Consider the following 22,253-nt stretch of genomic DNA (forward strand, 5'->3'; position numbering starts at 1 on the left):
AATAAGTATTGTGTATAGGTTTCATAATGTATGGTTGGGGCAAACTTAATTTACAGAACGGAAACTAAAAATTTTGCAATTTTTCCATTTATAAAGGGAATAACTCTAGAAGGGTTAAAGTGACGCCACCAAAATTTAAACCTCATCTGTGTTTTGTGGTAATAAGCATTGTGTATAAGTTTCATAACATTTGGCTGAGGCAAACTGAAGTTCAAGAATGGTAACTTAAAATTGCATTTTTTTCATTGATAAAGGGGCATAACTCTAGAAAGGATTAAGCGACACCACCAAAATCAAACTCAATCTGTGTTTTATGCTAATAAGCATTGTGCACAAAGAGGCATAACTCTAGAATGGTTAGAGTGAGGCTACCAAAATTCAAACTTGTTCTTTTTTTGTGATAATAAGCACTGTGTATAAGTTTCATAACATTTGGTTAGGCAAACCTAAGTCACAGAACGGGACACTAAAAATTTTGCAATTTATCCATTTATAAAGGGGCATAACTCTAGAACAGTTAAAGTGACGCCACCAAAATTCAACTTGGATCTGTGTTTTGTGGTAATAAGCATTATATGTAAGTTTCATAACATTTGATAGGGGCAAACTCAAGTTAGAGAACGGAAACCATTTTTGGGATGTACAGGGCATAGAAACCAGTAAACATTAATACATTTAGAGTAACATTTGCAGTATCAAACGACAATTAAATTGACATTCCTCATAGACTTACGTTAACATTAATGACAGCTGGATTTGAACACTTGTGTAGTGGGTTTATATGACTTTTACATTCTGTCGTCACTTTCACCTGAAATGAAATAAGAACTTGAGATTTTATTTTTTAACTAAAATACATCAACTGACAAATTAGATTAATGGTTGAAATATAAAAGCTTGGTCAAACAATACAATCAGCTGAAATCTCTTTTTAAAATTTATCCCAGTATCCAAAAACATGTGTATACACTAGGAAATAGACCTTTGCATCACTGGTATATATTTTATATCCTTGAGAACATTTGTTTTTGAATATGAACTTGTCTTTCCTACTCTTATTTTCTGTCAAGTTTTAACCTAATTTGTAAAGACAAATGCATTTATGTAAAAAGAATCTAAGTAAGCATACAAAATTATTCTTAATGCTGATTTTACTTTGTTCAGGAGATATAACGCTTGAATAGTAGCTACCATCTAGACTAGTATTTACAATAACACAAAAATGGATATTCCTAATAATCTTGTCTTCTGCTTACCCATCATCATACCATTTATTTCTGATGACTATAATCTGTGGAGGAAAAGTAGCCATTATATGCCCTCCTACTTATTTATTTGAGAATAACATACCTGTTTTTGGTTATTGTAATGTAATTTGGGTAACAAAGTACAAAAGTCATCATCTATAGCAACTTGGTGGTTACATCGACTGTGAAACGATCTGAAACAAACAATATAGACAGTAATATGCTATCTAAACAATATAGACAGTAATATGCTGTCTGTATTTAAACAGAGATATAAAAGATTTAAATATTCAGTCATAAATTATCCTTACTTGAACAAACCCATTATGAGAGGCACCGCTACATCATTTAGCAGTAAAAGGGGAAAAGTGTGTTTTTGATTTGATATAAAAATGCAGGGAAAATCAATGTAGGATCTCTACTAATACTGTTTCTTATTCATTTTAATAAACAGTGACACAAGAACCAACAGGTTAAGGCAACTATCTTTTTAAGCTGTGATAATTACTTTGCATATTCCTTAATGACATTCAGATCAGATTTGAGTACATGTAGAATGGTAGCTTTGTCCTCTAAAACAGTGGTGCTGATATCTGGAACTGGTGGTTTGACTGGCTGTAGGGGAGGTAATTCTGATGGTAATTCTGCCATTTTCAATGCAGATAGAATACCTTCTGCTCCTACAATAACATAGTTAAAATAAATAAAATATGAGAAAGATATAAATATGCATTGTATATAAATAAATATTCATAAACTATGAAAAAAGGAAATACAGATAAAATCAGAACTTGTCCATCATTTTAATGTGTAAACAACCTTTAATTTAAATCTTCTAATTTTTTCAAAATTGATACTTGTTTTGACAAGCTTATTTATTTATTGCTAAAATAATCCAGTCGAAAACCAGTTTACATAAAACTTTCGAAAGCCTTGTATTTTCTATGTCTTATGTCACTTTCATGTACTGAAAATTTGCCTGTGTTAGGGAAAACTGTGCAGTCAAAAATACTGGCTATACCTCATAATGATACAAAATATTATACTCATCAGCTACTCTTTTTACATAAAATTAAAAGAATGAAAATACCTGTCAGTCAAATATATTTCAGTATAACTTACGATTAATTTTAATCGTTGTAGTTTCAATGTTAGGCCCATTTTGGAACCTTGGTAATAATTATAGACAATCATGATTTTACATCTGAGCTTAAATATGACATATCTGCTTTTTAAGAACTTCTTATTTTATTTTCTATTAAAAACAATAATAATGAAACTAATTTTTACTCTTTTTCATAATTTTGGTTTCTAAAATGCTTCATCTGATGTACAATGAGTTTACCATGTTTGATATGATCTGTATGATGTAAGTAGGATTTTCTAGGTGAGCCAGGTTCTGCTGAGTGATACCATTCACTTGCTGTCTGTGATAACTCATATATAATTCTATCAATATCTACATACTCAAACCATAAATTCTGCAATATAGGACATCACAACAATAAGTGTAAAACATCTTCATTTATATCAGTTTTGTTGATAATTTTGTTTACTGTATCAAAATTGTAATTTTGAAGAAGTTGATTGAAAAGAAAACTTGACCAACTCATTCAAAAACTGATGTAAATCCAAAAGATTTCGCCTTCTATTTGTAAGTGAAAGACAGATTAAGTAATACATCTAAATAGTCTGTAAAATAATGGTAAGTTCTATTTCTAATTTTCCAAGTTCAGAGAAAAAAAGGTTCAACCTCTACATATTTAGAAATGATAGTACTGGTACACAGACATCCTTTTCATTTTTTCCACATTTATAAAATCAAACAATTTGCTTACATTAGTAAAACTTTGATAGTAAATAAATCAGATGTTTGGTTTTCAATATTTCATTGATATTTTTTTTTTCAAATCAACAATGACTAATGACCCCTTTACAGTATATCTTATTTCATGAAATATTTCAATTCAATATCTTACAGTTTGGTTTTGAAACATTTGAAGTAACTTTCCAGTATCATATTGCACGGGTAAAGCTGGAATGTACAGCTTAGCATCATGGAGGAAAGGTTCATCTATCCACAGTTGATAGGTCTGGTAGAGTCTGTTGGAAGAAATTATTTCAACTTTGTTAAAAAAAAATAGTTGATGTAATCAACTTTTTGCATTATCTTTCAAAACAAACCATTCTTAAAATATCTTGATAATAATATCTTGCAGATATCTGTGTATTGCTGTGTATTTTTTTGTACATTGGCTGGAGAACAAGGGGGAAGGGTGGAGATCTCAAAAATCATGTTTGACCCTGCCACATTTTTAAGCCTGTTTCAAGTCAGGAGCCTCTGGCCTTTGTAAGTATTGTATGATTTTTAATTTTAGTTTCTAAATAATCATAAATCTTCTAATAAGGTTATGTATAAAAAGTTCTACACAAGACATATAAAAGGAGATGCTGGTAATAATACACCAATAGCAATCCAACAAAACAAATAACCAAAAGACATCTAGAGGTTATTCTTTAGCAATAAACAGGATCTGGTATGGCTGACAGCAGAATTATAACTGTAAAACTTAGTGGATTTTTAATGATGTCTTTTTTTTTTTAAATAATGTCAAAAAGTTCTAAAACAAGAAAAAGACTAGTAAAATCAGTGACTGCAGGATTTACAATAAAGGCCAAATACTATTATTCTTTTATTAATTAAAATATGTCTTACCTTGCTAAATTAAGATGGAATTCCTTCTTTGGTACATACTTGAAATTTTCAATATTGCTACTCTGATCATCAGCAGTATTTTCTAAAAACAATTGTAAAACATGTCACAAATTTAGAAGTTAAATATTTCCAACAGTGCAACTATACCATATAAGGTTAGTAGCAGTAATTTGTATACATACATAAAATCTTTTTTTGTCAGTTTATCATTTGTTTTTCTTCAATTTTATTTAAATTGGTTAAATGCCAATAAGTTTCTTTCTGTCAAGTTTTTCTTTTTATCTAAGTTCATTGTTGTGTGTTCTTTAATTGATTTTTGTTGTTGTAGGTTTTTAGTTCCATTATTTGTGATCTGACAATGCTGTGACGATTTATTTGGAATAAACACCAGAAGTTAGTCGGCAATATGCACGAAATGTGAAGGAAAAGTATAATATCAGCCAAAGAATATTTTTTTTACAAAATTGGGATACATTAATGAAAATTTTGAGCTATTTCAAAGTGTGAATTATTTTACTTCCATGAGATTTCATAACTATCTATTATATTATATTGATTCTCAATTTTTCTAAGCACTAATAGTTTACCTGATATTGCAGTGGGATAGTCCATATGTAAATTGATTGCTTCGTTAAACCTTTTCTTTATTTTCTTCAATGTTCCCGAATGTCCTGATACTTCAAACATTTTCTCTCCAACACTAGCTCTCTGCTGATTACTAAGTAAAATATATTAACTTAAGGTGGTACCTAACACTACAGGGAGATAACTCTGTAAAGTCAGCTAAACGTTTTAATTACGTTGTGTTGTAAAAGGAATATTAAGCTTCTCAATGATCAAAATTGGTGGTTGTCAAACTGCTATATAACCAGTGTAACTTTTCTGACAAAATGGTTGGTTCAAAATTTTTTTAATTTTTATATTTTTGTTAAAGTGTCAAAGTAAATACTTTGACAAAATTTTATGAAAATTAAACGAGCCAAATTAATTTTAGTGAAAGTGTTGGGTACCACCTTAACATAAGTAAAGTAAATTGGAATCTTGTAGCAAAATTGAAAATAAAACACTGTTGGTATAAACTTAAAGATACCTATATGTTACATAACCTGACAAGTGACAAAAAATAAAAACAAGACACGCTACTGAACAAACATTTAGAATAAACATTAGATATCACTGTAAACAACACAAATTACAAAAGACAATTATTATATGGAACAAACATTATAGTATCACAAGTGAAAAAACATTCTCTCTAAAATCTCAACACTGAACTTTGTCCAATACAAGTCACTCCTCACTATCAGTCTTATGTAAACCGAGCGCTGCATCTATTAAAATTAAGCTTAACAATCTACTACCAAATTTGAATCAACAATGTTGGCAGTCGATGTTAATATTATAGTAAAGTATTACATGTACAATCAAACAGCTCAAGAATTTTTCCTAAGGTTTCTTCACAGAGGTTCAAAATTAATGATACACATAGTAACATTATACACACATTTAAAGTGTCTTATTCCCATAAAAACACTTTCTACTTATATCAATTAATTAGACAAACCTAGCTTGTGAAACTTGTCGTCCAAGGAATAAAAGAAAGAACCGCTGACAAATAAGAGGTAAAACTGGGTGGTCTAATGGCAGATCTAACATGAATCTTGAAAACCTATAAATCGTCATACTGTTTAATCCTGGAGCTTGTTCTAACTTCAATCTACTCACACATTTCTAAAATTAGAAGAAACTAGGTATGTACATAGGAAGTGAATATCCTGCTTTACATTAGACTTATTATTGGTTTTGTAGTTACAAAAGCATCAAATTGGGTGCCATGTGTGGAGCAGGATCTGCTCACCCTTCCAAAGTACCTGATATCACCCCAGGTTTTTGGTGTGGTTATGATGTTGCTCACTCCTTAGTTTTCTTTTTTGTATATTTTGTACTATTGTTTTATCTTTTGGTGTTTTTTTTTTGTATTTTGCCAGTTTTGTTTTCGTCTTATGAGTTGGAATATATTTTGTATCTTTTGCCATGATTTACTTGCTGCAATGTACTCTTTAAAATGATTGTAGAAAAATTATGTTAGCTGGAAAATGTTTTGTTCTTATCTCTGTTCCTTTTTTTATATGTTTATATGGAAGAAGGGATATTTCATAAGTGGTGTTGTTAGGGCTATTCCATTAAAATGTATGTGGGAGGGTATGAAGGGATGTTTAATTATTGAATTTGGGTCATGGGTCTTTTTCAGTATGTGTCTATAACCTTTATACAAAATTCTTTAAAAAAATGTTCTTGGTTGAAGGGATATTTTGAAAGACCCTTCCTACCCTCCCTTTTTGCTGAAGACCTATCAATATATTTTACCTTTAAAGCATGAGATGGGGAAGCTTTTGAGTCCGTGTAAATTTCTTCTCTAAATGTATGCCACAGTTGTGTATCTTTTTCATATGTGAACTCCATGTCTAGTAACACTAAAGACAACCATCCAAACACTTCTGGGTTACACATTACTTCTGTTAAGGAAGGGATTTGAGAAAAATTAGCTCCTGATGAAACCCAGTTAACAAACTGGGACACTGCACCTTGTTGATGAGTTTCCTTCTGGTGTCTCTGCAAATGAAAAATCAAGTCACATTTTTTTTGAATAGCAACCACAATTGATAGCAATTGTTATCAATTGTAAAGATTTTTAATTAGGCATGAGGAAAAAAGTGTGGAAAACTGATTTGCCTGACTGTCGGAGGAACAGACAGGCAGACGGAGTGCAAACTTAAAGTACAATTGACTTCAACAGTAGGCCACTAATAAAGTAAGGCATATGGTATATATCTAAGTTATTTTTAAGTTATCTAAGGAAAAGAAACATAATTTCTCTGTAAAAAAAAACCTTAAATATTATATACTGAAAAGCAACAGCAGTAATAGTTTTCAACTTATAACTTCTATAGTGAATTAATCTGATTAACATCAGCTATTTTTAAAGAATCAATTTGTTGTTGCATTTCTTTTCTCACTTTTCACATATTTAACACCTCGTTTTATTCATATCTTATTTCTAATATATATACATTTTTGTTTTCACTTAACAAACAGCTTTACATTTGAATACATTTTTACCTGGAAAGCTTCTTGCAGGGCAGCTTTCACTGTATCTAATCCACTTTTATGTCTAAATGCTGATTTTACTGTTTGGTCCAATACATAGCAAGAGTTTCTGAAAAAAAAAGAAGTTAATACAGTTGTACTGAAGAAAACGGTTCCTTCATTTATTCATTGCATTTAAAAAAGAAAATTAATTTATAAGTCATTTAAATAATAAATGTGCAATGGGAGTCACATGACGTGTGTTTAAAATGAGACATTGACTACCAGTTTTCTATTAATAATTCAAATTATTCTGACAATTTTATCTAAACAGATGTATTAAATCTTTATAAATACCATACTCAATATATGGGGACATGTAATATTATGAGATATTTTTCATTTTTGTATATTTTCAATAATAAGATGAAGATGTTTATTATGACTCTGCTTTCAAGAGAAAGTCTTGTGATTAAGGTAGAATGGTCCTAGGTTGTTAGCGATATAAGAAATGATACGACTTTGATTAGGAATTCTGCTAAAATGATGAGCTTGTGAAGTAGTTATAGTACATCTAATCATTACATCATGTTTGATAAGGGGTTATATCTTTCTATGTTGTAATGTTATACTACTGTTTCAGGTAAGGTTGTCACCTGTTAAAAGGTTTAAACCCACCGCAATTGTTTGCACTGTCCTAAGTGAAGAACCATTGGTTGCCATTTGTTGGTGTGGTTCCTTAGTATTTCTTGTTTTTTAACAGATTAGACTGTTGATTTTCGTGTTTGAATTGTTTGACACTAGTCCTTTTGGGGTCCATTATAGCATTCAGTGTGAGCCTAGGCTCCGTGTTGATGGCTGTACTTTGACCTATAATGGATTAATTTTTACACTTTGTGACTTGGATAGAGAGCTGTTTCATTAGCATTCATACCACATCTTACTATTTCAATATAAATGTTAACTCACTTGTCATGGTACCACTTAGGTGGCTTTGTTAACATCTTTATCCAGAAACTGATACCTCTCATCACACCTTCTACATTGCCTTGGTTCACAAACGTTGATAACTGACCCTGTAAAATAGTTTATAGAAAGTTTAATGAGTTTCCAACCGAAAAAGCATTCAAAGTATACATGGGGTGAAATACTATCAAAATGAATATAAGTCTCAATGGAAATTAATATTTCAACATATAAAAACAATTAAGACATGCCCTAAACCAAATCAACTGAAAAGTCAGTAGTTGAAATTGTAAATTCTGAAAATTTTGCGATGTTTTTATTATTGTAAAAATTGAGATGGGACAGACAAAATTAAAAACTAACATTTTAAAATTTAATAGTATTTGTATACACAACATTTCCTAATATTGCAAAAATTAATCTCACGCTTTGTCCATTGTTTAAACATAACAGTATCTGGTTAAATGTGCTAGTAATACATTCAAGATTCTAATGTAAATATCTAAAACTAAAAGCCCCAACAATAAACAGTTTGGTAAAGGGTTCTGTGGAACCCAGGGTTTTGCCGGTTGTCAGTTTGAAATTGTAATGTTGACTGAAAAAGTGAGTGTATTCAACAGTAGGATACAGAATTTTAATAAAAAATTCAAACTTTTTCTTTCTATCTTTAAAAGATAAGATTTTGTCAAAGTTAAATACAACTGAATCCTGTTAAATGAATTCTTTTAATGATTACAAACCTCAATCATTGTAGTAAACCACTTCGTAAATGGTCCAGGAAATTCCTGTGACCAGATAATCTTTGACAGCTTAGAGGCAGATTCATCAGCTACCATCAATGACTGAATTATCTTCTGAAACCTAGGAAAAATAAACTGTTATCACAGAGATATGTCTCGCTTTTTTGTAATTTCGATAATGCAAATGTTGAAATAAAAAATAGCAACACTTTAACATGTAAGTTTAGCAAATATTCAAAGTCAATGAACCATGACTGAAGGTACATGGCTAATCAATCTCCATGGAAATGTTATGTGCCAACGCTAATACAACTGCATGCCAAATACCATTGACTTATCATAAGTAGTTCTCTTTAAACAAACCTAAACACAAACTTATACATGTAAACTAAGCACAATTTCAAAGTCAATAAACCATAACTGAGGGGAGAGTAAAAAAAATTCCTTGGTTATGAGATGTGCCAATGTTAATACAACTGCATACCAAGTATCATTGACCTACCCTACTGGTTCCCCATAAACTGACCTAACCACAAACTAAAACATTAAAACTAAGCAAAAAATTCAAAGTCAATAGACCATGAATGAGGGGGCGGGGCCAAATAATCTCCATGGAAATGAGATGTGCTGATGCTTATACAACTGCATACCAATTACCATTACTTTATCACTAGTGGTTCCCCATTAACTGACCTAATCACAAACTAATACATGAAAACTAAGCAAAAGTTTCAGAGTCAATAGACCATAACTAAGGGGCTGAGTCAAATAATCTCCATGGTAATGAGATGTGCCAATACTTATACAAGTGCATAACAAATATCTTTGACTTACTACTAGTGGTTCACCATAAACTAGACCTAATCACAAAGTAATACATTGTTGACGCCGCCGTCACCGCCGCCGGAAACAGGATACCTTTGTCTCCCTTTTTGACTCTGTCAAGCAAGATAACAAAAGTGGGGTAATAAATATAAAGGTATCCATACTATGATTAAGAAGTTAAACAGTTAAAATAAGAAACTGTGCCTTCTAAAAAACAGTCTAAAATTCAAAAACTTAAAAGTTAGAATCCTTTACTTTTCAACATTCTTAAAACATAAACTTTAATTAATTATCTTATTTGCAATGTTTGAAATATTTATAAAAATCAAAAAGTAGAATAAAATAGTTAAGGTACAGGATGACCAATGACCAAAACCAGAGGGTTAGAGCTAGATCTTAATATCTTAAAATTTCTTACTTTTCATTATCTGTTAGAATATGTGGATTCTCAAAGAACATATGTACAATACAGTTCAATACATTTATGGTTGGTTTGTAGTGAAAGTTATCTGACAATGTTGTTAAGTATTCTAATCCTGCTGGTATAAAATCTCCATATCTAAAAACAGAATATGCAATATAAATTATACTCAATGTACCAAACTGACAGTAAAGGGCTTAATCTTTTCACAGATAATCACTTTGAAGATTATTTCCATCAGCAGATACGTACAGATATTTACTATGATTATGAGATGTTTTTTCGATTTTGTACTTTCAGGGATTTCGTGTAATAAGTAAAACATGATATCCCTTCTTTTACATTTCCTTTATAAATCATGCAACTGGCCTGATTGGCTACAACAAACACCAAAAATCGTTATTGACAATGAAACCAGATGGTGCAAAATTAAACTTCCTGTTCAAATCTGGTTTGTTTAAATGTGAGTGATCTTTAAATAAGGAGTCGAAAATGTCATAAAGTAGATGAAAATGACACAAGACAACTCAACATATGCCTTTGTGCTGACCCTGCTATACAGTTGAGAGAAAGTTTGTTTTATAAAAATTGAAAGAACTATAGATTTCTATTGCCAAAGCATAATTTAAAACTTGAATCAAAAGAATTCTGAACATGTATATACATGGAACATTTTCTTAAAGTTATTCTAAACATCAAACAATTCATAACCTTAAAATTTGTGCAAGAGAGCCGTGGTGTAGTGGTTAGTGCATCGGACTACTATCACAAAGGTTCCTGGTTCAATTCCCGTTTGGAATGAAAATTTCAGGGACTGAATTTTCGACTCTCCCTTGACACCATTTGCGAGTATGGTCTTGAGGAAACGATGTTTGTCCGTCAGAAGGTTACGATAAATGGCTGACCCGTGTTAAGACAGAGCCATATCTCTTGCACGTTAAAGACACCCTTGCAGATTTCTAAAAAGAGCAGGCTAATGCCGCTACAAGGCAGCACTCGCACCCGCAAAGTGGAAAGGGATTAATATAAGTTGCAAAACTTGTTTCCCAATCCACTATAAATAAATATGTTTAAACGAAAATTTGTGCAGGTACATTTATTTTTATAATAAAGTTAGCGACTTACTTATGGCCAATATTAGAAACAAGTATAGCAACATAGCAAGCCATAGCATTCTTTTCCTTCAGGCCTCTGGTGACAGGGAGAAATGAATTGTCATTGGCCAGATCTGGTGGACCTCCTTCTGCATTGACTAATTGGACATCATTAGGTGGGAGTGTAGTGTGATGTAGGTGGAGTTTCAGAGCAATGTCCCATGCCCAATTATTAAACAGTTGTTCATTGGTCTGTTGTTGCTTTACAACTGAAGCAACCTGAAATATAAAACCACTGTTTTTTATCTTCCAGATCTTCTGTGATTTTTACCATAAAAAAAATCATCATTTCATAAACTGTCTGTCGATGCCAACTGCCTTTCAATATCGTTATTGTCTTTAGTGTATGAATTGAGTATTTAAACCACGATTTTTACAGTTTTGTGTTAATATTGGTTTATTGATTTGAATCCACCAATTACCATAAATTCATTATTATTTGTGGAAAACCAATTTCAGTGGATTTCATTGGTATAAGTGAACTATGAATTAAAAATGTTAAATGAAAAAAAAAAAAAAAAAATCACTATGCAAACTGGCAAAACCACAAAATCAAATATTTTTTTTCCATTCACAAAAGTTGATACCCATAAAAATGACTGAATCAACAGTAACACATTAAACAATGACTTTAAAAATGTTTTGCTTAAGTGTTTCCCCTCTAATGCATTCTACATTACTTGTTTCATTCCTTCTGTGAAGAACATCCAGTGGTGTCTGCTTCCAATAAATTTCCCATAAGCCTGTGTTAACAAAATGGCAGTCTTCTTATGTACATCATATGGAATGAACAGTCTGTTTTTCTAAAGCAAAAGTTAAAAATAAGGATACATATAATGTCCTGGTCAATGTGAGTATCAATTAAAATTACTGAAATTATATTCACAAAACATGGTCTGTAAAAGTCTTACCCAGTCTTCACAATGAACTGTTAAATCTACAGGCCCGGAGTTCAATTTTAGAAAAACTTTAGTTAGATTCTGTTGGCCTGTAAATAAGATTTTTACAGGCTCGAGAGCAATTTTACAAGCCTGGGCTTCCATTTAGCCTGAAGACTGCTTACCATGATGTTAAATTTACAAAAAATCTAGTTATTCTGTTTTATAGAGAATTTAGATCTTTCTATTAAATGTTGATAAAATAGGTTGTGTTATAAATTATCTCCCCTTTCTAAATGTTTTAAGGTTTTAAAAAAATTGAATTATAGGTATCTGTTAATCTTATTCACTTAAAATTCAATGAATTTTTACATGTGACAAATTAAAGTCGGTGAATTATAAAGGAAAATAACTAAAATTATGGATTACCTGTTGGTCCACACCCCAGTTTATATTACTGAGTACAGACTGAGCTAGTTGATTGGTTTTTGAAGTAAGTTCAGAGGTCATCAGCCATTCCTCTATAACAGTGATATCATTATCCATTGGTAGCCACAAGTGAAATGGTAGCGTTTGAAACAAATAAAGTGACATCTATATAAAAAGAAAACATCAGATAAGTTCATTTAACATTAAAACCTTACACACACTAAAAAAAATATAGGAGCAGACAATAATGATTTTTTTTTTCAGTTTTTCATTTCAGAGCCACAATGAGTCCTTCAAAAAGAGAAAGAAAGCTCACACCTCACGGTAAGTTGCAAGGCAGCACATATTTGACTTGATTTTTTCTGGTAGATAACAATAAGTTATTCTTGTTTGTTACATGCTATCAGTGTTAGTTGTACAAAGTATTTGATCAACAACCAGAAATACCTGCGATCTAAAATATTACTGCTGTTAAAATTTTGAAGTTACAGTTGTATTCAGGTAATGTTCTCAATTGATTAAGGAATTTGTGTAATCAGCCCTTAAATAAGAGTGCAAATAGAGCCCTCAATTATGTATTTTTATACATGAATACCATACATGGATACCATCATTGAATAAGTTTTGTACATTTTAAATACTAATGAATATAGAGTTGTGAATAAGAATACATTATTTTTTTAAGGTATGATGAACAACAACTAAAGTATTCAGTAAGAAAATGAAAACAAATATTACACAACTTCATCAATAAAGATTAAACAAACTTTTACAGCTAATTTTCTATTGCATGTAAAGCAAGACTTTGGTTAGCTTGCTTGTTTTGTTTCTATATTGTACAATTGTAATTGGGATGATGTCCAATCCAATTTAAATATAATATATACAGGTTAAAATATGCCTATGTATATTGTTTAAAGATGTCAATGTTTATTACAAAGCTTGAATTGACGTTTATACAAACAGAGCAAGCAAGCCTACCAAAGTTTTACTCCACAAGCATTTGGAAATTAGCTGTAACACAAATTGAGTAAAGCTTTGATGGATAACTTGGTAATTTATTGCTTTTCTACTAACAATTTTCAGTAACTTACACCTCCAATGTTTACTAAATTCAGATTGGTCTGTTGTATGATGAGTGAGATAATAAATGGATGTGTTGTTGCTATAGAAACAAGCAGGTCTCTTCCTAACTTGTGACACATTTCTCTTGTTTCTGCACAGACATAGCAAATCTGAAAAGAATGGAACGAAATGTCATAAAAGAAAAGGTCAGAATGTATGAAAATAAAAAAGCCTGTAATCTATTATTAAGCTTATAGCTGTCTCAGGTTAGGGTGAAGGTTGGCGTCAGATAAAACATTAATAGTTTGCATTTGTTTGCACCTGTTCTAAGTCAAGAACCTGATGTCCAGTTGTTGTTGTTTGTTGATGTGGTTTATAAGTGTTTTTATATTTTTCATATAGATTTGATCATTGATTTTCCCCGATTGAATGGTTTAACGCTAGTCATTTTTGGGGCCTTTTATAGCTTGCTGCTTGTTGTGAGCCAAGGCTCTGTGTTGAAGGCCTTAATTTAACCTATAATGATTTACTTTTACAAATTGTGACTTTGATGGAGATTTGTCTCATTGACACTCATACTAAATCTTCTTATACCTATTTAATCTTGTTGGTTTTTTCTCCAAATTCTGTACAAAATAGTTACTGATTATCAGGTTGTATTTGTGCATTTGTATGATAAAAACAAATATTTTCTTTGTTTTATTAACAAACCAGAAGATGATGTGATAAGTTTGGGTGAATCTTATCATTATCACTTCATTCATTATGACGTCAGATAAGTTCTTAAAACCAACACCGTGTGATATATCTGGTTCAAACTCATTAAAACCAGTTCAACAAATTAGACATCAGAAAACCATGAAATGCAATTTTATGAAGAGCTGAGCAGTGTGATACACACAGTGGGCACACACTTTGTCATGGTAAATGTGTTATATCACATCTTCTACTTACAAAACCAAATGATCATTACAAACAATTCATCATTATTAAATTTAGGAGATAACTGTATTGTATTTTAAGCTTGGCCTTCGTAAAACATGGATTTTACTGTCGCAAATTTAGTTTACCTAACGACACGGAGCGGAGACAGTTAAAAGAATATTTGCGACAGTCAAATGAAGTTTTACGAATTTGCATAAATGAAAAAGTTCACGAAACTGTTGCATCGTTTTTAGCATCTAAACAATGTGACGTCATATGTATACTCTGGATGTCAAACATAAATACTAAAAGTATTTTTACTTTTCGTACGATTCAGAATGGTTTCAATATAGACAAAAAGGAGATTTTGAAGCTCAAAATGTGATTCTCTTATGGTTGGGGCCTGTTATCTAACTCCCACGTGAATAGATATTTTTCGTATCACACCGTACGGAGTGTGATATGAAAAAGTGATATCAAAATTACGTTAATTTGATGATCCCTAGACGATTTTGGTAAATTTTACTTTAAAAAATTATAAATATCTGTCATAAGTAAACAAGTACGCGTTGCAAAGAAAAACTCGCCATAGGCTCGTTTATTATTATTGAAATTAAATAACTTGAGTTGATATCAGTCGATATCTAATTCTCACTCTTTACGAAACCTATAATTATCTTGTTTATTTTTTGAGAAATTACATACCACAAAATAATCTGAAATCAAAATGGTGGCTTTTTTAGTTACGGACTGGTAGAACTTGGAATCTAACCCCTCAAAATATTTGTCAACATCCAATGAAAATAATAGTTACAAACTAATTGCATTAGAATAAGGTATTTCTATCCTAAGTTTACCTCAAATAGCCTGAATGACACAGCTTGAATAAAATCAAATTCTCTAGGCGGTCGACAAGATGCCATATGAGCAAGTGCAGTGAGAAGATAAATAGTCTCTGCTGAGATCATGGATGTGTGAACAATATCTGCTAACTGCATGGTACTAAAACAGTCTGAAAAGGAAAGTAGTTAAGTAATATTATTAAAATAACCATTACCTGAAATTTATATCTGAATTTGTCTCAGATCTGTATCACTATGTGAATTATGCATAGGAATTCCAACTAATAATCTTACCTTGGTGAGGGTGTCAGACAAATATTTTGAGAGGAGAAGAAGATTTGAATGACACGAAACATATCAATTAATAACAGGTGAGTGCAGGATTAATTTGGAACTAAAACATGAGATGAAGCTGGCATAATAAGTGCATAAAAAGATAAATCTGAAATGACTTTCCAATTTGCAGTTTCAGAACCTGGGTAATACTTTTAAAGTGTACAACAAAATGTTGTGATTGGTTCAAAACGTCCTAAGTTATGGAAATTCAACCAATGAGGTAAGGTTATTATCCTTTTAGGATGCAAAACAATGAGATTACCAATAGTCCTTTATATTTTGAAATGGCAAATTCTAAATGTGCACATAAATATGCATCAAATGAAGTTTGATTAACTAAAAGATGCATTAATAAATAGATCTTGCAAGATTGCATTAAATTCTGGTACATGCTTATATTTGTTGCATATTGTGTGTGTTCTGAATCATAACTTTATGATTTAAAACATTTTTGTAAATCATAAATGATTTTTCTGTTATAACATTGGAGTGGGACAGTAAAATTGTTCTTGAATAAAAGCAGAAAATAGAACCAATCATATTTCTATAATTATATTAATAATCTTTGGGTCAAGAGAGGTCAACATAATAGATTTATAACTCTTAAAGTTTCCTTGTCTAAAGAAACCAATAACTTCAATTATTTGCACAAGCCCTTTGGAGGTGGAAGGATTTAAATTTTAACATAGTTCTAAAACTCTTCTTATTCAGAAAATACAAAAATGAACAATGTGAAATTTAAATAGAATAGAATAGTGCCATAACATAAAAATGCTTAACTTAAAACATATTCATCTTTAACTTTGCCCTAAAATCCAGACAATATATGTGAAATTTCAGGTAGTTCTTTTCAAAAGCACAATCTTAACTACAATGTATTTACCATTTATGTATTCTCTACATTTGTTTTCTGTTGGCAGACTATCAATATCTATATTTTGATTGGTGCCCTGATGTAATAACCACAGTAACTTCCACATGGTTTCCCTGGAAACTGTAGCATATGAGGTATTGGTCATAAACTGCCATGATCCCAACCTGTCAATAACAAGTTATATCAGATATGTGGAATACAACTTAACTTAATCATGTAAACATAGTAATAAATATGACATAAATGTACAATTTATCAGGTCATTTCATGGCTGTGTATAATGCATTTAAATGGAACAGCAAAATGTTTGTGTTTGATTCAATTCTCTTTAAAAATGGTTCAAATTTGGCACACAGGAAAATATCCCACATACTTTAATCTGATATCATATTAAAATCTTCTATGCCTTCACCAAACAAATAGGCATATATGTTTTAAATGAGAATTTCTGCATTGCAATAAATATGTAATAAGTTATTTCCCATTTGGATACTTATGTTGTTATTTTTAAAGCAATGTCACATTTATCTCCAATTTTAACTGCAGATGTGTAAACAGCAGTTATCTCCCATTTTAATATATCACGAGTTGGTTGACCGTTATGGTTTCACAAATGATATCGGATATGTTCCTTACGTCGTAACTACAATCCTCTTCCCTTTCTTGAATGTGACCTACCGAATTGGACTATTTACCGGATTTGTTATAACATAAGCAACAAGACGGGTGCCACATGTGGAGCAGGATCTGCTTACCCTTCCAGAGCACCTGAGATCACCCCTAGTTTTTTGTGGGGTTCGTGTTGCTTATCCTTTAGTTTTCTATGTTGTGTCATCTGTACTATTGTTTGTCTGTTTGTCTTTTTTCATTTTTAGCCATGGCATTGTCAGTTTATTTTCGATTTATGAGTTTGACTGTCCCTCTGGTATCTTTCGTCCCTCTTTTAATACAAATGTAAACAGTTATCTCTCATTTTTTTTTAGCTATGCAAAAAGTTATCTCCCATTTTAATAGCCATGTAAACTGTTATCTCCCATTTTAGCTCTGTAAACAGTTATCTCCCATTTTGATAGCTATGTTAGCTTATATTTCAATAAATAGGTAAACATTTCCCTCCTATTTTGATTGGTATGTTAACAGTTGTCTTCCATTTTAATAGTAATGAAACATTTATATCTCATTTTAATAACTGTGCTAACAATTATCTCATTTTAACTGCTATTTAAACAGTTATCTCCCATTTTAATAGATATATGAACTGGTTTCTTTCCTTTTGGTAGATATGTAGACAGTAATTATCTCCAATTTAAATAGCAATGCAAACAGTTTTAGGATTGACATCTGTGCAGCATGACTTTTCCCAAAGAATTCTTGTTAAATTTTTTGAATTTATTGTTTTTTGTTACAATTTCTTTAATTTTTAATCAGCACTTTTTATTTTTATGATGGCACTCATGCAATATAGTAATACCTACTTCTGAGAGGTAAGTATACAGTTAGTAGCCCTGAGAAAGAACTGGTCATACTCTAGTTGTAGTCTGTGAACCATATCGTCTGGTAAACTATTATGTGACAGGAAACTCTCTAAATGGTTGGAGACATATCCAACTACTTCTCTGTAAAAAGAAAACAACATTATGTGAAAATTGTGATGTTACTTATCATTCAAAGGGACATAACTCATATCATCAATTTACTAATTACTAAGGTATTTCAGATAGAAACCTTTCAAAGATTTTGTAAGTTGTAAGAATCTTTTTAAAAATTAATCTATTAATTAAAATGTTACTTTTCTGATTGTTTCTGTAAATATATACTGTAAATTCAGAAATTATTGCGTGCATTTATTATTGCAATTTTGTAATTTTAGACCAAAATGCAATTTTAATTTTTGCGATATTGAGAAAAATCCTGTTTAATTCATATAAAAAATTTCGAAATGCTAGTTTGCATTATTTCTGAATTTACAGTACTCAATTTTATTATATTCAGAAAGATTTAGAGGATACATTGTATAGACCCCTGCCTCTTGATGATGACTGCTAGATGTAGTTTTTGGTTCTTTTAAGGGTTGCTGTCTCATTGACACATACGCCACATCTCTTTTCATCTATAATTGAGATGGCTTTCAAACATTTAATAAATAAAAACATAAATAAAATCACATATTTTTAAGAATTACAATGCCCTTATAAGTTTCCTTTGGTATTTCTATTTGATCTTAACATACCTGCCAACTTTCATGATTTAGGCGTGTACTACACGATTTTGACCCTCTGTCCGGATTACACGATCGTGATTGTGAAAATAGCCAAAAAACACGATTTTAGTAAAATTTACACGAAAAATATTTTTGTTCCCGATTTTGAACTTTTGAAAGTTATCCCAAGGGAGACAAATCGTGTCTGACAAATTTCATCCAATCAAAATTTAGTGATCACGCATTTACCAGTTGATTAATGTCGGCATAGTAAACAATCAAAGAATCGAAATTTTGAGTTGGTTTTTTTTAGCTTGGGTGTTAAATTTATAAAAATTGGAATCAAAATGGGCGAGTTATCACTTGCAAAATAGTTCTGTCACCACCTAAGAAAACAAAGCGTGTTGCTTCGTGCAAATACTTAGAGAAATGGGAGAATGATGTCAAGTACAGGGGCTGGTTGTCTAACTGTCTAAATCAACGTTAGGATTGTCACATGCCTTTTGTAAAGTTTGCAACAGAGACTTTAAAGTTGACCACGGTAGCCTTAATGATGTCTCCAAACATTCTAGTACTGCTTGTGATATTGATCTATATAATATATGAGGGTTTGGATGGGGTTAAATGATTAAAGAATATAATGCCCTTAAAAAATGAAGATAAGGGAATAACGGGCAAAAAAAATGAAAATTGGAAAAATGCGTGGTCAAATTTTTTGAAGATTAGAGAAAAAAGGGGTGAAAATTAAATGTTTACAGAACAACAGACCCCCCCCCCCCCCATTCCAGACCCTCATATATTGTTGTTTTTTTTGTTATTAAATTATTAAAATTATTACTTTTTTTTTTATTTCTTGACAATGTATCAGACAAACATAAAGTCATCTTACTGGTGTTTATCTCAACAAAAAGAATACAACAATCAAACAATTTAAAAAAAGATAGGTTATAATAGCATCTTCAACTATCACCCCCCAAAAAAGAAGTATGTCAGACACTTTTAGGAGCCAAATCATCACACGAAAAAATGTCGCGAAAAATTCTACGCTCAAAAATGGTGCTGCACACAAAAACCCCCATGGCCATTTTCAAAAGTTGGCAGGTATGTCTTAATTGAATAATCCATACAAATCTGCATCTACATTACATCTACACAATACTTCTTAATTTTAATAAGAAGGCAATCTACAACATAAATATTAGAAAAATGAAGATGTGAGAGTGCTTAAAAGGTAGATAAATGCCAAGCATTTCAATAATTGCCACTTTGCATTGTGTTAGGTGTCTCTCTGTCTTTACCTGATTGCTCCTCCTATTCTTTTGTTGAGCTGTCTGTACCTTGCCATATTGTATGTCTGTAAACCTTCGCCTAATATCCTAATTAGACAAGTACTAAATGCCAGTTGTTTTATAAACGTTGACTCTGTAGTTCTATGTATATCATAATGGAAATTGTCTACAAAAGTTAAAAATATGAACTTTATAAACAATTCTATTGCTGCTATAGACTTTTAAAAATATAAAAGTCTATATCAGAGTGTAAAAATTTGTTTTTTTGTTCTATTTATCAGAAAAAGATCTTTGAGTTAGGTTCAAATTAATGCAATCGTTCCTTATCAGGGTATTACAAAGTACTATCTTAAAACAATTGTGTTCAAATATTCTGACATACAGATGAAAGACAGAAACTAGTGAAATTCAATTACAAGTTTTAGGAAGTTTCCATAGACGGGAATAATTTTGGTAGTTGATATATTTTTCTTTCTTTTGTTTTTGTCTTCTGAAATTTTGGTTTTAATGTCAGATATTTATTCCTTTCAACTAAAGTTGTTCACATTTTTACAACTTAATTTGGGGTGATTAAGATTTGCCACACAGTATGTTACAATGAACTGTGACCTTTAGATGTCTATTACTTATGTTGTTGGTTTGTTGTGTCATTAATATTAATCCAACATCTCTATTCATTACTATCATTTTAAGATATGTGATAAAAAAAAAGACGAAGAAAATCCAATATCCTCTATTAAATATATTATATGCAAAATGTTGAATAGGCAGACTTTTTAATCAATCCACTGTTATCAGAACATTATGATTTCAAGCCCTCTTCTTTTATCAAAGCAGCCACTTAATCTTGTTGCATCATTCATCTTTATATTTCGAATTACTCTGTTATATTTAAAACTTTATCTATATACCGGTAGCATTTTCCTGAATATAACTCCTCCTCAACCTTACCTTTAAAGTACCGGTAACTGGATTCAATATCAAAGAGCTGATAGCTCTGAAGTGGAAGAAGGTGAATAAAAGGTAACTTGAATTACCATAAAAGCAGCCCCACTTACCCAGGCTGCTTTGTTCCATTATCGTTAAAATGTATTTTTTTTCTTCAAACAAGAAAAGGTCATAAGTACATGGATTTCCCATCCGTACAATCATTTTCTATGTTCAGTTGACTATGAAAATTAGGTAAAATCTTTAATTTGGCAGTAATTAAGAAGATCATATCAAGAGGAACACATGTGTACTAAGTTTCAAGTTGATTGGATTTCAACTTCATCAAAAACTACCTCGACCATAAACTTTATAACCAGAAGCAGGACGGACGGACAGACTAGAAAACATATTGCCCATAAATGGAGCATAAAAATAGTAAGACTTGTTACATACCTGCCAACTTTTGAAAGTTCCCATATGGGTTTTTACTGCACAACAACAAAATTAAAGGTTATAATTTTTAGCGATGTATTTTGCAAGATCTGGATTGTCTAGAAAAAGTGTCATATTTGTATGAACTTACATAACTTACATGCCTTTTCCTTAAGTCTGTTTGCATAATTCTAGTTATATATTAAATCGGTAGAAAAATTATACATGAAGCTAGCAGAAGCTAGACTATTAGCCTAGTTGCACATATTGTATGTTGACTTCTACCAGTAATAAACAAATTTAATATATAAACTTCAATTTAATCCTTGAAAGGAGGTCTAAATTAATAAAATAATTTATAAATTCTAATTTTTTTATTTGTCCAAAATCATTTAAATTCATTTAATCAACATCCTTTTATGATTATTTGATTAAAATATTAATCATTTATAGTCTTTTTACCATTTACATTTTTAAAAGCAAAATAACTGAAAACAGGATAAAACAAAGGGAAGTAACAAAAAAGTATTTCAATATTCCCAATACACATCGTTTTGATAACACAACGGCAGTTAGCCGGAGGTAAACATCGTTGATTACCAGTATGTTTGACACCCAAGCTGTCAAGTGAAGCCATATAATTATACATCTTCTTTGATGTTCAGGTAAAATTTAACACAGGTGTCAATTACACCCGTACAGTAGTAAGAAATGATCAAATATGGCGTCTGAAAAATGTCATACACGGGAGTTTTTTCTCCTAAACGGGAGGTTCACATGTATGTTACGAAGGGCATCTAATTCACATGACAAAGGAAACCCATGAATAAAGATAACACTTTATATATCCTTTTTATTTATATAAAAATAAAATCTTCTTGTCTGCAGGATTGCAAAT

At 31.0% G+C, this 22,253-nt stretch overlaps 1 protein-coding gene across 1 annotated transcript in view; it reads right to left on the reverse strand.

The window, feature by feature from the left end:
- LOC143046052 (ectopic P granules protein 5 homolog) overlaps positions 1-22,253 on the reverse strand; it is a 53,612-nt gene that overhangs the window by 20,568 nt on the left and 10,791 nt on the right. The window contains exons 10-30 of the mRNA XM_076219024.1: positions 20,003-20,159; positions 17,980-18,120; positions 16,514-16,668; positions 15,310-15,464; positions 13,558-13,698; positions 12,464-12,628; positions 11,837-11,959; positions 11,128-11,375; positions 10,000-10,140; positions 8,757-8,877; positions 8,020-8,126; positions 7,084-7,180; positions 6,331-6,576; positions 5,528-5,694; positions 4,551-4,681; positions 3,964-4,045; positions 3,227-3,350; positions 2,593-2,728; positions 1,756-1,927; positions 1,351-1,441; positions 734-811 (exon numbers count right to left, since the gene is read on the reverse strand). Coding sequence (XP_076075139.1) covers positions 734-811; positions 1,351-1,441; positions 1,756-1,927; positions 2,593-2,728; positions 3,227-3,350; positions 3,964-4,045; positions 4,551-4,681; positions 5,528-5,694; positions 6,331-6,576; positions 7,084-7,180; positions 8,020-8,126; positions 8,757-8,877; positions 10,000-10,140; positions 11,128-11,375; positions 11,837-11,959; positions 12,464-12,628; positions 13,558-13,698; positions 15,310-15,464; positions 16,514-16,668; positions 17,980-18,120; positions 20,003-20,159 — 2,978 coding nt within the window. The remainder of the gene's footprint in view (positions 1-733; positions 812-1,350; positions 1,442-1,755; positions 1,928-2,592; positions 2,729-3,226; positions 3,351-3,963; positions 4,046-4,550; positions 4,682-5,527; positions 5,695-6,330; positions 6,577-7,083; positions 7,181-8,019; positions 8,127-8,756; positions 8,878-9,999; positions 10,141-11,127; positions 11,376-11,836; positions 11,960-12,463; positions 12,629-13,557; positions 13,699-15,309; positions 15,465-16,513; positions 16,669-17,979; positions 18,121-20,002; positions 20,160-22,253) is intronic.

This window comes from Mytilus galloprovincialis, chromosome 1, assembly GCF_965363235.1.
Source record: "Mytilus galloprovincialis chromosome 1, xbMytGall1.hap1.1, whole genome shotgun sequence".
NCBI lineage: Eukaryota > Metazoa > Mollusca > Bivalvia > Mytilida > Mytilidae > Mytilus > Mytilus galloprovincialis.